This window comes from Anabas testudineus, chromosome 7 (genome assembly GCF_900324465.2).
Source record: "Anabas testudineus chromosome 7, fAnaTes1.2, whole genome shotgun sequence".
Taxonomy (NCBI): Eukaryota; Metazoa; Chordata; class Actinopteri; order Anabantiformes; family Anabantidae; genus Anabas; species Anabas testudineus.
In genome coordinates, this window is record NC_046616.1 from 8,193,384 (window position 1) to 8,209,413 (window position 16,030).

A 16,030-nucleotide genomic window follows, 5' to 3' on the forward strand; every position below is an offset into this window, starting at 1 on the left:
TGAGGCACTTGACTAGACTGAGTCAGTACTTCTACTTGTAGGGTACTTTTTTAGGAAACGACCTACCTCTATAATAAAGTAGTGGGTTTCTAGCCTTCTATCTCTGGGTGCGTATGTGTGAAGGAACATTGAACCCTGCAACTTACTGAAGATAAATCCTTTAAATGTACATGAACAATACAGATGTGTGGTTGTATAAGGTAAACACGACGTGTAATGCAGCTGTATTATTAATGTGCAGCTGCAGGTGGAGTTAAAGCCGCCGCATCTTTCCTGGAAGAGAAGCGAGAGGAGGACGCGGACGCGGACGTGACGTCGGCGCTAAGCACCTCTGTGACCGTCTATCTTCCGCCGAGCAGCCAGGCGAGCTCAGTGTAAATCGCCCTTTGAGTTTCCTCACACATAAACCACTTCTGGCTGTCACTGCGGGTCGACCTGACGCTGTTCTGAGAGGTAAACCCCACCGACTTTAACACGGGGACATTAGCGCAGCGGGTGTTTTAATGTGTGTGTTTACTCTCGAGCTCCACAGGGCCTTGTTTACATCGTAATCCCCGGACTAGAGTGGGTGAGAGGCGGGGGCGCAGCGGGAGGGAGCGAGAAGGAGGTGGCTAACGGAGCTGCCTCTCGTGTCGTGATTTCTTCTTAGAGGACAAAACTAACTTTTTCTTGACAACTTCCGCAACTTTATTCCGAACACACCGAACAGTTCTGCTCGTCCGGCTCGTCCGTCGGACGCGCCGTTACTTCGCTGCCGTAGCCAACCGCCCGGACGTTAGCCCGGGAGCTAATCCGGCTAACGGTGAATTAGCCAGCCGTGCTGTGCGTTTCGCTCCGCCGCTGTTTCCAGTTTCTGCTCTGAAATCGGAGCGAAACGCCGATGTCCAGCGACAGCCAAGCTGGCTTTAGCGCTGCTTGATATCGCCCTTCAACACCTTACTTCCCATCCCCCCCCAAGACGTGCTGTCAACCCTGTGCTGAGTCGCTGTGATACATTAGCCTAGCAAGATGTGTGTCACCCACTTTTCTGCCTATTTTTAGCCGGCGAGCATTCGTCTGTCGCTGCGCTGGCACCGGGACCGGCTGGCAGGCTTGCCCGGCTAACCTTGTTTGTATCCAGGTGGATATGTGCAAAGTCACATTTTAACCCCGGTGCCAGCAAATGGCTTTGATCCGGTGTCTGTTGACCATAGCGTTTATAAATCACATGCTTGGATAAGTCTGCTGGGGGCCTCTGTGGTGTCGTGGTTATCACCTTCAGAGTTAGTTCCCATTCAAAGTTATGTTTGTTTAACTTGTGGTAAGGGGGCACGTTTGCCAAGGAGAAAACACAAACTATCTAAACTCTGCACATTTGAAGCCACACATGACAATGACTTCTAATGTGGCATGCTGCACAGTAATTCCAGAAAATGTACTTTCCACCATCAGTTTTGAACTTTAGAAAGGAAACTGTTTTGGTTTGCGTCTCTCTCGTCCTCAAAGCTAAAGCTTCAGATAATCCATTAAATTGTGACATTAAGCCTAAACCCATGCCTTGCATCCTGAAGTGTTCGGCAGATTGGTGATATTTTAGGATCAAAACATACATGATGTGTGAGCAAGAGCTGATTTGAAGTTCAATACAGATCTGCAAGCGAATGCAGGGAGCTGAAGTAGAACAGCATAAAAAGACAAACCCAGAGAGAGAAGGGTTAGCATTTGAACCCAAGTCCTGGGGGCAGGTTAAAGGGAAAGTGTAATCAGATTAATATAATCTTAACCTTTCTTCATCTTACCACTAACCAGCTGTGTTTTGAAGGTTAACCTGACTCGAGTTTGACCTGATCCTAATATGTTATTGCTGCCTACTCACACATCTTGGGCAGTAACAATGAATCCTTAGGAATAAAAATAAAGCGAAGCATGTTAATTTATTATAGCACAGGAAACACCCAGTAAGTGGGGTATGTTGAGCTGCCTTTGGTAGTTTAATTCCTTACACTGTCTCGTGAATAAAATATATTCAAGAGCTACTTTTACTATTTAGAGTATGTTCCAGCAGCTTGGTTTGGAATATGTTTGGTTATTTTCTATAACAAATTGGTTAGCTGTTAAGTAGAGAAAGTTGAGACAGCAGTACAGACACACTACAGTATGTTATGCAAATACATTATGCTTAACATGGATAAACAGAATAATCAGTGATTAAGACAGTCATTAAATTTTTTGTGTAATATATTAGATTCTGACATCTATTACAAAATTATTACACATTCAACTGCATGGTAATTTTTGTTGTTTATGTTGAAGCCTGTAATCTGTGGGGAGAACAGGAAGCAAATGTTTTCAGCAGCTGGTGATTTCTGAACACCACTAGCCAATTTGTTTTCAGGAGTAGATTAGATTATTTGTGGGGAAATAAAAAAGCAGACTCTGGGCTACCTGTTGGAATTTCTATTTGCCTTTTTAATAAGGCAAACATTAGCCCTGCTTGAAACTTGACTGACATTTTTGTTATGAGACATGGGTCAGTGAAGAAGGTTTGGTTTTAAGTGAAGTTTACTACTACATTGTTTGAAATATAACATCTTCTTTGACATAAAATAAAACCTGAAATGCTGGAGAGATCTTGTCTTTAAACACCCTCTTAAGTCTGAAATGTCAGCTGTTGTTCTGAGTGACTTTAATCAGCAAGAGCACATTTATTTTAGTTCTGTCTTCTACTAAATAATCTTAACACATGTTCCTTTAGAGTGCTTCCAAATGTTTAGTTGGGTCACATATAAACCTGTCAATGTTACTAATTACTAAGACACAATGAACTGTAGTACTTTGTAGTTTGAACTGTAAGAAATATTTTATTATTATATATGTATTTGACCTTTAGTTGTGTGAAAACTAAGTATCCTCATCCTCAGAAGATCCCATTCACTTGAGTGTTACTGCACTTCTTGTCAGACACAGATGTTGTGACTTTCTTTGTCATATTAGTACTTTCCCACATCCTGTTGGTAATTTGGAGATTCCCTCTCCCTCCCGCACAAAACTAACTAATTTAGTTAACTATGTCCTTAGACATTTGCTTTGAGTAGAATTGAAGACAGCCAGTTGTGATTCATGAAATACTGGAGTTCTGTTCCGTCGATGCATTTTCACCTCAGATCTTTGAAAATACAGTGTTGTCCTTATCTGTCATCAGTTAGCTTGGCATTCATGCTATCTGATGTGGTTTTTTATTTATTGTGTAAGCAACTAGATGTACTGCTGCTGGCCTGGTCATGTTCCTCATGTGAATTCAATTGGGCTCTGGTTTCTAGTGGCTCATATATACAGTTCCAAGAACAAGGTTCAGGAAAACTTGTAGGAATACTCAGAAAACGTCAACTGACATTTGCTTTTTTCTCTTTTACATTTTATTTTTTGCTCCTTTTATTTTTTTTTACCCATTTATGCCATTCAGATCATGCTGCTTTGATTATTTTTGTGTCTTTCTTCCCTTTTTTCCATTCTTCCATACTAATCAGTCTGTTTTTTTTTTCTTGCGTCAGATCACACTGTAACCAGCTTTCCAAATGAGTGACGGGGAGTGTGACTTCTTCTGCTTCTTCCGCTGCTGCTGAGCGCGCTTGTTCTGCGCCTCAGACAGACAGACAGGAGAGAGAGCAGTGGCACAAGCAGGTGGACAGGAGGGGACTGCGATAAACACGGAGGTGGAGCTTCAAAAAAGCCATTTCAGCCAATCAGATCACTAGGATCCAACAGGTAGGCGAGCTGTCTACCTGTCTGGGTAATTGATTCAATCGACTGGATGTCTGTGGACATGAACAGCCAGGCTTCGGACAGCAACGAGGAAGACTTCGGGGTGAACTCTGAAGAGGAGGATGAGGATGATGGCGGAGAGGAGGAGGACCCAGGAGATATTGCAGCCTACTATGAGGGCGTAGCCAGTGATGTAGAACAACAGAGCGCAGACTCCTTTGACCCAGAGGAGTACCAGTTCACATGTATGACCTATAAAGAGAGTCAGATTATGTTGACGGAGGAGGTTAACACTGTGGCTGCTGCACTGAAGGTGAGTGTAGCAGGATCTTTCTTTTTTTTTTTTTTTTTATTATAATAGTGTCAGATGTCTGTGAATTAAATGAAATATTCTTATTATAGTATTTTCAATGACAAGATCTCAAAGTAAACTGAGCAAGAACAAGGTGCAGATAAAATGTCTTGAAAGCTGGATGAACTGTAAAGTGCCATCATCGCATTTTGTTCATGTGCTTTTAGTCAGGTTGTGTCTGCTGATTCTTATGTGTTTCTGAAAGGCAAATGCTACTATAACCTTGATTGAAGAAGAAAACAATTTTCTCTAGTCAATTTTGCCTGGATGTTGACTCCATTATTCTGGTAATTTCTGAGACATTTATGTCAATTTCCTAAGTGTCTTACAGTCAGTGCTGTAAGCACTACTCAGAATCAAATTTTTTTTAATACCAAATAGAAGTGTATCCCAGCAATAAGACAGGTCTCTCACTTTGTGAGTATTCAAAGTAACACAAGTCCACTTATTAATAAACTAGGAATCCTGATGATTGCTTTTAGAATTGTTAAATGACAATGAACTACATCAAATTAGTATTACAATAAATGATTGTTCTATCTACCATCTCTATGTGTAATGTACAGTGTAAAGGAACTGATAATGAGTGAGGATATATTTAAAACTAATAACATTAATGTATTTATTTAATCAATGATTGTCATAAAGTATAGCAAACAGGAAAAAAGTCCTCAATTATTTAGTGTGACCATTCTTTACCTTATAAACAGCACCAGTTTTTCAAGGTACTTGATAGGTAGGTTATTCCAATCATTTTGGAAGATGTGTCAGAGTCCCTCTGTGGATTTAAGCTGTCTCGCTGTCTTTTGTTTGTTCATATAATCCCAGACCAGCTCAGTGTTGTTGGGATCAGAGTTCTGTGAGGGCCAGACCATCTGTTGCAGGATTCTTTGTTCTTCCTGTAGCACAAGATGATTATTTTTCATGTACAATGAATTTGGGACAGATCGGACACCTTGTTGATGATATAGTGTGATAAATCAGAATCTGAACACCTGGCTGAAAACTTTGGTTGATGTTATGGTTTTATTTAATTATCAGCCTGATATAGTTGCACCGAGTACACACTTGCAGCAAGCTAATCAGAATCTTAGTATGACAGTTTTCATTGTTCTGAGTGCACACATGAATATTCATACATCCTCACGCTGGGGCTGAAGGAGGCGGCTTACATCATATTAAATATGGCCTTTCATGCTTCACAATGAGCATTGTTTTTTTTTTCTGTTTATTTCAGCTAACTTTGCTGAGTGTGCATGCTGTTTGCAAAACACCTTGTTCACACTTACAGTTGCACATAATCACACCTGTGAGCTGCTCAGCATAACTACAGTCTTCTTCCCTGCAGAACTGAGCAGAGAAACGGTTGTTTCTTCATTAAGTTAATGTTTATTAACATTTATTTTATTACTATTGGTACATTTTCTTTTTGTGAAATAATCAATTGTTGGAACATTTGTTCTTAGTTCTACTGGTTTGTTCCACTTTGTTGATATTTTACTTACTTAGAGGGTATGTAGTTTATGCTGCAATGCCCACTTTATATCTATTACAGTAAAACAGGATATGAGAGCCTTGTATCACTACAGATTACATGACATTTAGGTCACTCACTATTAGGTTATTGAAGCAGCATCTATTTTTTATTTATTTTGCTTTGAATTCAGTATCAAATAGGTAACATTTTAGTGATTTCTCTGCCTCTGATTTGTCTTTCTCTCTCTCTCAGGTTTTACCAGCAGTAGCAAAACTGATCCTGGTGCATTTTCACTGGCAGGTTTCACAAATACTGGACAGGTATGTCCTCTCTATTTTTGTGTGTCTGCCTGTCCTCAGTGTTTCCTTTTCATCAGCTCTTCCATTCTTCCTTATTCACCATCCCTTCATATCCTTTTTGCAGTTTTCTATTTCTACACTATCTTTATTCTTTTCTGTCTCTCTGTGAGACTTTTCACATTTGAGTACATTTTTTTCTGTGGTTCTCATTGTTTGGTTATTTCTCATTCATTTTTTCATCTTATGTCTTCTGACCTCTTATCATTCTGTGCTGGAGTTGGAATTTTTCTGTCACTAATCTTCATAAGATGGTTCTGTCCATGTTCCCCATAGATATAAGTCCAACTCATCTCTGCTGTTGTCGGACGCTCTGGTCCAGCCCAGCAGCACCTGCAGATCCGTCACTGTGAGTAACAACAAAGCTCTTTTCAGACATGGGATATGTATTATTGCTGGTTGCATCCCTCTGTTAAGGTGGCAGCCTTTTGTTATTTAGACATTGCTCACTTTTATTTTAATGCCCCTCACATCATCATTTAGGCATACACACAATTGTGATGATGAGGTACACATGTGGTATTTGCCATACATGCAATATTGGATGGTACATCAGGTGATGTATAATACAGGAGCTGAGCTGTAAATTATACCCAGCAGTTTCCTTAATACAGATGTCATTGACCTTTTTATTTGATTGATGGTATTATTCCATTTTACATGTGACATCCAGGGGTCTGTATGTAGATTGAGTTTTCTAGTGCAGTGTGTGAGTTTGTTGGTGCTTACCTGATTTATGTGTTTGTGTTATAGGCCTCTCAGTCCCTCCAGTGTGGGGTGTGTCTACAGGTCGTACGGAGAGACTCCTTGCTGGCATTGCCCTGTCAGCACTCGTTCTGCAAAGCATGCTGGGAACAGCACTGCACAGTACTGGTCAAAGATGGCATGGGAGTGGGTGAGTATTGTGTGATTGTTTGCATCTGTGTATCATCAAAGCTGGTGTTGTAGTGGGCGAGTTGTTTGATCTGAGCTTGCAAGTGTAACTGTACATCCGTCTGTGTTTGTGTGTGTGTGTCTGCTCAAGATGTCATCGGTTTCAGCCTCTTTTTTTTTTTTTTTTTTTTCCCCTGCTTCCCTGCCAGACCAGAAGAGTTTTTAGATTGGTGTTTGTTTTAATAACTTAATAATACAGTCTTAGCTGCATGTGCACCATATTTGTCTGTACATGTTTACATGTTTTTGTATGTGTGGCTTGTGACTTTAAGAATAAGGGAGGTGTAATATGAGGTTTTGAAAACTCCCATCTGGTGTAAAAATTACTAGGCAGGCGTGCTTCTACAACAGCCTTATGATTATTAGTGTGTGTCTGTGGAAGAGAGTGCTTGTGTCAGCAAGAGAGCAGATGGATGTGTCGGGATGTTCACAGAACAGTATTAATTTTTGTAGTGTATACTGTGTGTGTATGTGCATACAGTTTAGCAGACTCTCTGTCCTGTAGTCAAGAGAGTGTGGGATCACAAGTGGTTTTATGTTTGCGTGTGTCTGCTGTAAACCAGTGTGTGTCCCTGTGCTGCTCTCTAACAGTATCTGATAAAGTAATCAAGTCCTTGTGAGTCAGATAAGTATTTCTGTGTTGGGATGAAGGGCCCGTTTATGATGAGTGATAACCCCAGTTTCTAGGTCAGTGCAACATTTCAAACCAGCCCCCTTAAACCACATACAGTTGCAAGAAAAAGTAAGTGAACTATTTGGAATTTCTTGGTTTTCTGGCAAGGATCTTCACCAAAGTCACAAATAGCACACTGACATTGTTTGGGTGTTTTTTTTATAAGTCAAGGTAGCTCTAAACCACTTCAATTCTCATGTCATTCATTGGATTCCAGGTTTGCTAACACCTGAGTCCAGTTGGCTTTTGGGGCATCAGAGGCCCATTGTTTCACTTAGTTTTTCACCATCACTTTGTATGTTTTAATGGCGTGTTCAAGAAAGTCATGAAAGATTATGACTTGTTTATCAACTTAGACATGTTGTTGTTTTTTTTAAATATATTTATGACTTTGGTGCGGATCAAATTAAATTTCACGACCAATTGAAACAACAACAGACCAAACCAACAGAAAACCGATGTTTACAGATGAATTTAAGAAAATGGATATACCATCTTTGTACATTAGTAAACTAGTCTGTCTGGGGCAGTACAATATGTGTCATATATGTGTATGTAGTCAATATGTGTTTTTTATGTTTTGTTTTTTTGTTTGTGTGTGTGTGTTCAGGTATATCGTGTATGGCTCAGGACTGTTCCCTGCAGATGCCAGAAGATTTTGTCCTGCCACTGCTGCCAGGAGAGGAGCTGAAGGACAAATACAGACGCTACCTCTTCAGAGACTATGTTGAGGTGTGTGTGTGTGTCTGTGCACTCGTATACTCGGATGTTGTGTCATGGTCTGCATGTGTAGCAGATGAGACATCAGAGCCATTTGTGGAGCAAGGGCGAAAAACAGAAAAGTTTAGTAAACCTTTATATGTTTCTTTCAACAAGTGAATCTCCTTCATAAAGGATTAAATCTAAATCCTCTTGCTCATTTGCTTCACTGTCTGCCTTGCCATCTGGGTTTCCATAGACATATATACATAAATATGCAAAGTATGAGATCTCAAACTAGACCATGTTTTCTTACAGGATCTTTTATTTCAATTAAATTACAAATTAAATTTATTGTAATTTAAATGATGAGTGGTGTGGTGTGAAAACTCACTGCTAAAGTTGATTTGAAGAAGCTCATTACTATCTGAGGATTGACAATGACAAAACATTAGTCCATTTTGACATTCTTTATGTGTAATCTTTGTCTCTCTCTGATCTACAGAGTCACTTCCAATTGCAGTTGTGTCCAGGTGCAGACTGTCCCATTGTTATCAAGGTGCAGGAGCCTCGGGCACGCAGGGTGCAGTGTAGTCGCTGCAGTGAAGTCTTCTGGTATGACACACACACAGCATGCAAATAAAAAAAGAGCTACACAGTCAAACATTTATAGTAAATTACAATATGTTGGATTTTCTGCAATAGTTTTTTAGTAGGAAATGACTTTTTTGTGTAGATACAGACTTATTTTCCAGACACACCTGGGAACATGGTTGTCCTGTAGTCTTAATTTGAAAATGAGAGGAAAAGGGAAGAAAATTAGCAGTCTCTCTGGGGAAAATAGAGGAGTAATGATGTAAATGCAGTTTACAGACTTTCCTAAATTTGCCATGGAAAAAGTTATCATTTTCATTATAAAATTTATAACATGTACGGTAGCTTTTAAATAAAGTGTTTTCTAATTGTATAGAATTTCTTGGCTAAATGTTTGTGGTGGCAGATTGTGGTCATTACTAGGCATGATCAGTACAGGTGGTAGTGGTTATCAACCAGGCTGCCACATTTTCTCCAACAGTATGTAGGTTTTAGTGAGGTGAGGTTAGTAGGCAGGTGAAATGAAGAAACTCAAAAGGTTGATCCAACTATACTCCCTCTATAAAGCCAAAATATCCTTTGTAATTTACTCATTTCCCAATACAAAACATTGGTCCTAAATATATACATATACTAAAACAGTATATGTTATATTCGGCTTTCCCATTTTTGTTTAATATACCCTGACTTGCTTCTTAAGGGCCCTGTAAAGTCTAGAGATGGCTTTGTAGCCCAAATCGGAGCAAAATATTTGTAGTAGTAACTATTTGTATTTTCATAACTTATCCTATTCTCTGTCTTAGTTTTAAATGCCGCCAGATGTACCACGCGCCCACTGACTGTGCAACAATCCGGAAATGGCTGACCAAATGTGCAGACGACTCAGAGACAGCTAACTACATCAGCGCACACACTAAAGATGTATGCAAAGTGTGCCCAGTAATACACACATGCACATAGTTACTCTAACCACTGTGCACTACAATATACTTTTACAGTTTAATTTTGTACACTCATATCGCTATAGGAAATTCCACTGTTTATAAACACAGCAAAATACACAGTATCTGATATAGTAATCTTACTCTGATTTGATTGTAATTGTACAGTAAAGCTAGAAATGGGAAGTTAAACGTTGTTTCTTTTCTAGTGTCCTAAGTGCAATATCTGCATTGAGAAGAATGGAGGGTGCAATCACATGGTGAGTCAGACCTGACAATCGCACATTCCTAGAACACAGGAAATGCTAAAAATATTGTCCAATTCTGAGAACTCGTGAAATTTAATAGTTTAACACTTGGTTAAATCATTTCTGGGTAGATTACAGTCACTACATTCACATATTCTGATTCCTTCTTCACTTTCTTCCTTTTAGCTTAATGTGTCTACTTACTGATTTAACTGATTAAAATTGTCATGGTTCGAGAAATGAATAATACAATTTTTGCATGTTTATTTAAAGTTGAAAACTAAAATGTCTTATTTACAAAAGTACACAGACCCCCAGAGCACTTTGTTGAAGCCCATTTGACAGCATTCGGGTTAGTCTCTACAACCTTCTTACACCAGGCTGATCTTCTCTAGCTCTGCCATCCATCTTTAGGTCTTTCCGCAGATGTTAAATGGGGTTTCAGTCCAGGCCTTGGTTGTGCCATTCAAAGACAATGTCAGAAACTGTTCAGAAGCCAGTCTAGTGGTGTCTAGTGACAAACGTCAGGGTTTGTTTTATGTCTTTTAGTCAAAGTAGCTTCTGGAGTGATGTTGGCCATCCTTCCAGCAGATTCTGAGTTGAGAACCACAAGGACTCTTCCTCCTTTTCACTAATTTTTGGTTTTGTGTTTTCACTGTTTACTAACATGCTGAGTTGTTGTGTATGTTTCCTAAACGTCACCCATGTATTCTAGTTTTCTTAAATGAAGGAGTGACAGCGCTAGCTTAGTTTCTATGTCTGCATTGAACTGTGTGCAGGTGAGGAAACAGGACGTCAACGCTGTCACTATGAAAAACGCTGCTGTTTCCAGCCATATAATGAATTTTACTATGAGATACTGAAGCTAGAAAAATGTGAGACTTGCAGCGGATGTCTTTGTTGCTGATTTTATTATAATTATATTGCAAGAGGTCAATATAGTAATAAAATTCATATGTTATTAATACATTCTTTGTATTACTATAGTGTTAAAACGAACATTATGATTCATATTTCCTATTGTCAAGCTGTCACTAGCTTCAAAGTTGAATTAAATGTGTATATAAAGATATTTTCGACTGATGATTGATCTGATCTAGTGTCTGCATCTTTTTTCTTCATAATGATTTACAGTCTTTGCTGAGCAATAAGCTCAGCAAGTTGACCACAAAATAGTTTTATTCATTGCAGTGAGTGTGACATTACTGTGACAGGATGGTTCACTAATTTATGTCCCCCATATCTTTGTTTCAGCAATGCTCCAAGTGCAAACACGGTAAGTAATTTGTTTCACACGTTCTGTTCCTGATCTAGTGGAGTATCAACTGCCAAGTCAAGACAAGAATGAGTAAACTTCCCAGAAATTCCAAGTGAAAGATCACACTTGGTTAGAATGAGTCTTTAATGAGGCTGTGGTATAATTGTTCAAAATAATTTTAAGTAAGTACTAGAGTTTAATCTCCTGACAGATTTCTGCTGGATGTGTCTTGGTGACTGGAAAACTCATGGCAGTGAATACTACGAGTGCAGCCGCTACAAGGAAAACCCTGATATAGTCAACCAGAGCCAGCAGGCTCAGGCCAGAGAAGCCCTTAAGAAATACCTCTTCTACTTTGAGAGGGTAAGATTTTTTTCAGCTTTTGGTTATATTTTGTGTAAATAAATACATGAAATAAATGGCAGTAAAACCAAAAACACAAATGTCAAATATCTGTTCTGGCTCCACCTTACTACTCACTTCAATTTGTTTTATAATCAAAAGCTAAGATCAGACCAAATGTAGTCAAACTCAAACTCAAACTAGAAGGAAGTTGACATAAACACCGCCCTCCAAAAGTATTGGAACAGTGAAGACAATTTCTTTTATTTCTACTTTTGCTCTAGACTGAAAACTTTTGGGTTTAACATCCAAAGATGAATATGAGACAAAACATCAACATTTCAGTTAGGGTTCAGGTGTTTGCATCTCGATCCAATACACAACTTTTATCCAATATCTCGGTACAGAATAAATATTTGTTCTGTGCTTCTTTCTGATTTTTTTTTTTTTTCCGATATCCAACCAGTGGGAGAATCACAACAAGTCTCTGCAGTTGGAGGCTCAGACGTACCAGAGGATCCAGGAGAAGATCCAGGAGAGAGTGATGAACAACCTGGGAACCTGGATTGACTGGCAGTACCTGCATAATGCTGCAAAGCTACTGGCTAAGGTACCTGTACACTAAACTGTGACTGTTTGTGTTTACTTGCTGAGTTAGTAACAAAATGATGGGTAAATGCAGGAAGATGTGCAGAGGATATTCATAATATTAAACCATGGGGTTGTTATGTAAACATTCCACAAAATAAACCTATAAACTCCCTGTTCTGACGACACAAATGAAATGTGTGTTCAAATTCAATTGAAAAACTTTATTTCTGTCAAACCTGAAAGAATAAGAGCAGTTAGCTTGATGACAAACTGCTAACAGAGAGTATTCAGAGTCAAAGTTTATGATCACTGGAAAAAAAAAACGTTTTTATCAGCTGTCACATTCTAGTGAAATGTTATGGGAAAAACACATCATCTGATTCACCTTCTCTTTCCTAATTGAATATGATATTCTTGTTTTTGAGGTTTAACACTTAGTCTCTAGGAGATTTATAACAGTGATGTGTCAGAATAAAAATAATTTTAATTTTTTTTGTATTTTTATTTTGTCACAGTCTGACATTTTCCAAACTGTGTTCTTGTTTCCAGTGTCGCTACACACTGCAGTATACGTACCCCTATGCCTACTACATGGAGTCCGGCCCACGCAAGAAACTGGTAAGAAGCAAACTATTATTTATTGCAGAACATATGATAATGCAACCATATCACTATTTCTTCCAAACCCTCCACGCAACTCTCTCCCTACAGAGTTTATTTTAAGTCTTGGCTCATTAATCTTAATTGTGTCTTTAATCATCTTTGTTTTTCTCAGTGGTGTTGAAAGTGAATTATATTTAAAATATATCTGTCTCTCTCTGCAGTTTGAGTACCAGCAGGCCCAGCTGGAAGCAGAGATAGAAAACCTGTCGTGGAAGGTGGAGCGGGCCGACAGCTATGAGAGAGGAGTGGTGGGAGGCGAGGGAGAGCTCAGCGCAAGTGACAGAGGGGTAAGAGAGGATAATCTATGATTATAAGAGGAGTAGTTGTAAGTAGGAGGGAAGGGAGGTATAAGAGGAGAGGGAGCTGAACTGACTGATGAGCACAGATGATGACATGGTGTGTTTTTTTTTTGTTTTTTTTATGTATAATTTACTATGTTGGTTAAATAACCTAGGTTTTCCTGGCAGAGTATTTCTATGTTGTAACGCTGTTTACATACCATCTGGTCAAGGCAACTGGGTTTTTCCTGAGCAAACAATGTGTATGTGAATGGTCCAAACTAATCTGTCAGATTTTTATAAGATAAATACTTTATAATACTTAATACATTTTAGCAGATGGTTCTCTAACTGTAGTAATTAGTGCACAATTTTTCCTAGTTCTCTAGTATTTATGGTACACATGGGACTGAGCGAAAATTAACTGCACTTTGTGTTTTTGGTTATGACAAAATGTGTCACCCAGCACAAAAGTGTGAACATGTTTGTGTTTTTTTTTTTTTTTTGGACTTTCTGGATTTGCCTCACACTTGGGATAAACAGGCAATATTTGTCATAGTCCACTCATTTGGGTCTTTGGTCTTTTCATGATTTGTTCACAAACAAAACACAGAATATCATTAGACTTGCAGTTTAACAGTTCTAAATTTTTCACAGGATTTGGAGAATCAGATGCACATTGCTGAACAGAGGCGACGCACGCTGCTGAAGGATTTCCACGACACCTGAAGCTCTGTCACAACTGCAAAGCAGTATATTTTAACGTCGTTACAACATACTGCTTTGCAGCATCTTCCTCCTTACTCCTAGTTTCCTATTCTTGCTTCCTTCATGATTATCCTTTGGTGCAGTCATACTGATTCCTCATTTGCCTCTTTCTTTCTGTCTTTCCTTCCTCTCAGTCCCAGAATGCTGCAGGGTCACAGAATGGCACGATTGTATCTGCCCTTCCTCTTCTCATTCTCACCTCATTTACACATTTTTGGCTTCACAGTATCACATTCACCGTGGTTACACATGTGGCAGTTTTTTTGATCTGATCATAAAGGTCAAATTTTGACGTTTCGTTATACTCCCTGTTGAAAACAGTGGAAAGAGTCAGAGCTGTTATGCTCCAACATTATTTTTGTGATTCTGGAATAATCTTTAGAGAAAAAAGCACTAGAAGAAATTAAACCTCTAAGGATGGAGAAACCGTTGTTAAGCAGATGAGAAAAATGTGGAAGTTGTTTTTTCTTCCCTTTAAGGGGATGGTGCTGATTGTGGATCTGGATTTAGTGGTTTTACATGGACTGTAATGACCAGCAGACACTTGCTAGTAACTGGTTCCTGTAGCACTTAATTGATTTGTCTGAAGAAATGCAAGTTGCAATTCAGAACCTTCACACATGTTCATTTTGTTTCCTCTCAAGAGCTGCAAGAGGCTTATAGAAATAATTCTACATAAAATGTGTCACTGCCACTGCCCTGGTACTGTTTTGAACAAACTTTATTATCATCAGGACAGGTGCGACTTGACATCCAGCCGTTCTCAGTGGAGATGTTTGATGGCACGTTTTAAATATTTTGCTAGAGATGCAAATACGGTGTGTTTGCTGTGGAAAATGGTGACCTCACAGTCCCACATACTCCTCAAGAGACAGTATTTTCCTACATATGATGCATGATCATGTACACAATATTAAAGAATACAATAAATGTGTGTTTAGATGACTACTTTTTTAGATTTTGTTACCACTGTTTCACAATAAGCACACCTTTCACCTTTGTTTGTTTGATTTAGTGCCAAACCAGGAGGTGCTCCAGCCACTACTGCCAGCAAATAGCTGCTATTAGGTCATTAGGTGTTAAGTAGAACTACTGAATTACTTTGTTCCCTTCTTGTCTCTTTACACTCACATACTGGTTTGTGTCTAGCAATTTTAGATGCAACTAAGTGTGAGCCTGACCTCTTCCATAACATTATCACCTCCACTGATCAGATGAAAAAGTTGTTTTGAAGAAGCAAGTGTAACCTCAGTGACTCATGCTACACCACCCACTGACATAGCATGCACAGTCACACTCATAACTCCAAACACTCCGCTGCAGAAAATAAACATTAACTGTTAATTTGTCTCCTTCCCCCATCTCGTGCGCACTTCTTTCTTTACATTCATCCCCACACTTTGTTTTGCTCTTTATTATCTTTTATTCCTGCTCACATTGTTCTCACTTGTCTTCTGGAAAATGGCTGTTGATCGTTTAAAAAACAAAAAAAGGGGAAAAAAAGAAAAAATACAAAAAAAAAAAAAAAAAATGCTGTAATTTTCAACGGTTGTACATTAATACAGAAATAGTTACTGAGAGAGTTTTTAAAACCGAACCCTGTTTCTTGAGTGTTCATTACACACACACATACACATAAACAGAATGCATTTCAGTTCAGGCTGAGAAAAACGTTACTGGAAGAACTGATTTAGTAATCCTTGTGGGGAAATATTTTGTAAAACCCCAACAGGAGGATTATGTAACACTAAAAACTACCTGAATACTGATTTCTGTAGAACAATCTACAAACCTCTGGAGATAAAAATGCAACCATATTGTCATTTTGAACGATGATTCAACGCTTCACCTTTTTTAGTTGTTGCTGTATGATGTTGGGGAGAAATTATAGATACATGCTACTATTTTATAATTATATATTCCTGATAGAATAATTTGATATGAAAATGTTAATAATACATTCCAGTCCTCTAACATACATACGCAATGTGTCACTCATTGTTAATGTTGGGACTTCAGGTATTAGTATTAGGGTTTCTTATATTTGTGTTACAAATGTTAATGATAGAAGAAGGTAAATATGCACTCAAGGAAGTTCACACCCTGCATCTGTCAT

General features: G+C 38.7%; 1 protein-coding gene across 1 annotated transcript; it reads left to right on the forward strand.

Annotated features, from left to right (window-relative positions):
* Positions 1 to 300: 300 nt before the first annotated feature.
* arih2 (ariadne homolog 2 (Drosophila)) lies at positions 301 to 15,506 on the forward strand. Its single transcript, XM_026368410.1, has 15 exons — positions 301 to 453; positions 3,531 to 4,054; positions 5,823 to 5,890; positions 6,203 to 6,275; positions 6,680 to 6,821; positions 8,143 to 8,264; positions 8,737 to 8,846; positions 9,629 to 9,746; positions 9,976 to 10,026; positions 11,269 to 11,290; positions 11,484 to 11,635; positions 12,081 to 12,224; positions 12,755 to 12,823; positions 13,030 to 13,155; positions 13,804 to 15,506. The coding sequence occupies exons 2-15, from the start codon at positions 3,791 to 3,793 to the stop codon at positions 13,873 to 13,875; spliced, it is 1,533 nt and encodes a 510-aa protein (XP_026224195.1). The 5' UTR covers positions 301 to 453; positions 3,531 to 3,790; the 3' UTR covers positions 13,876 to 15,506.
* The last annotated feature ends 524 nt before the right edge of the window (positions 15,507 to 16,030 follow it).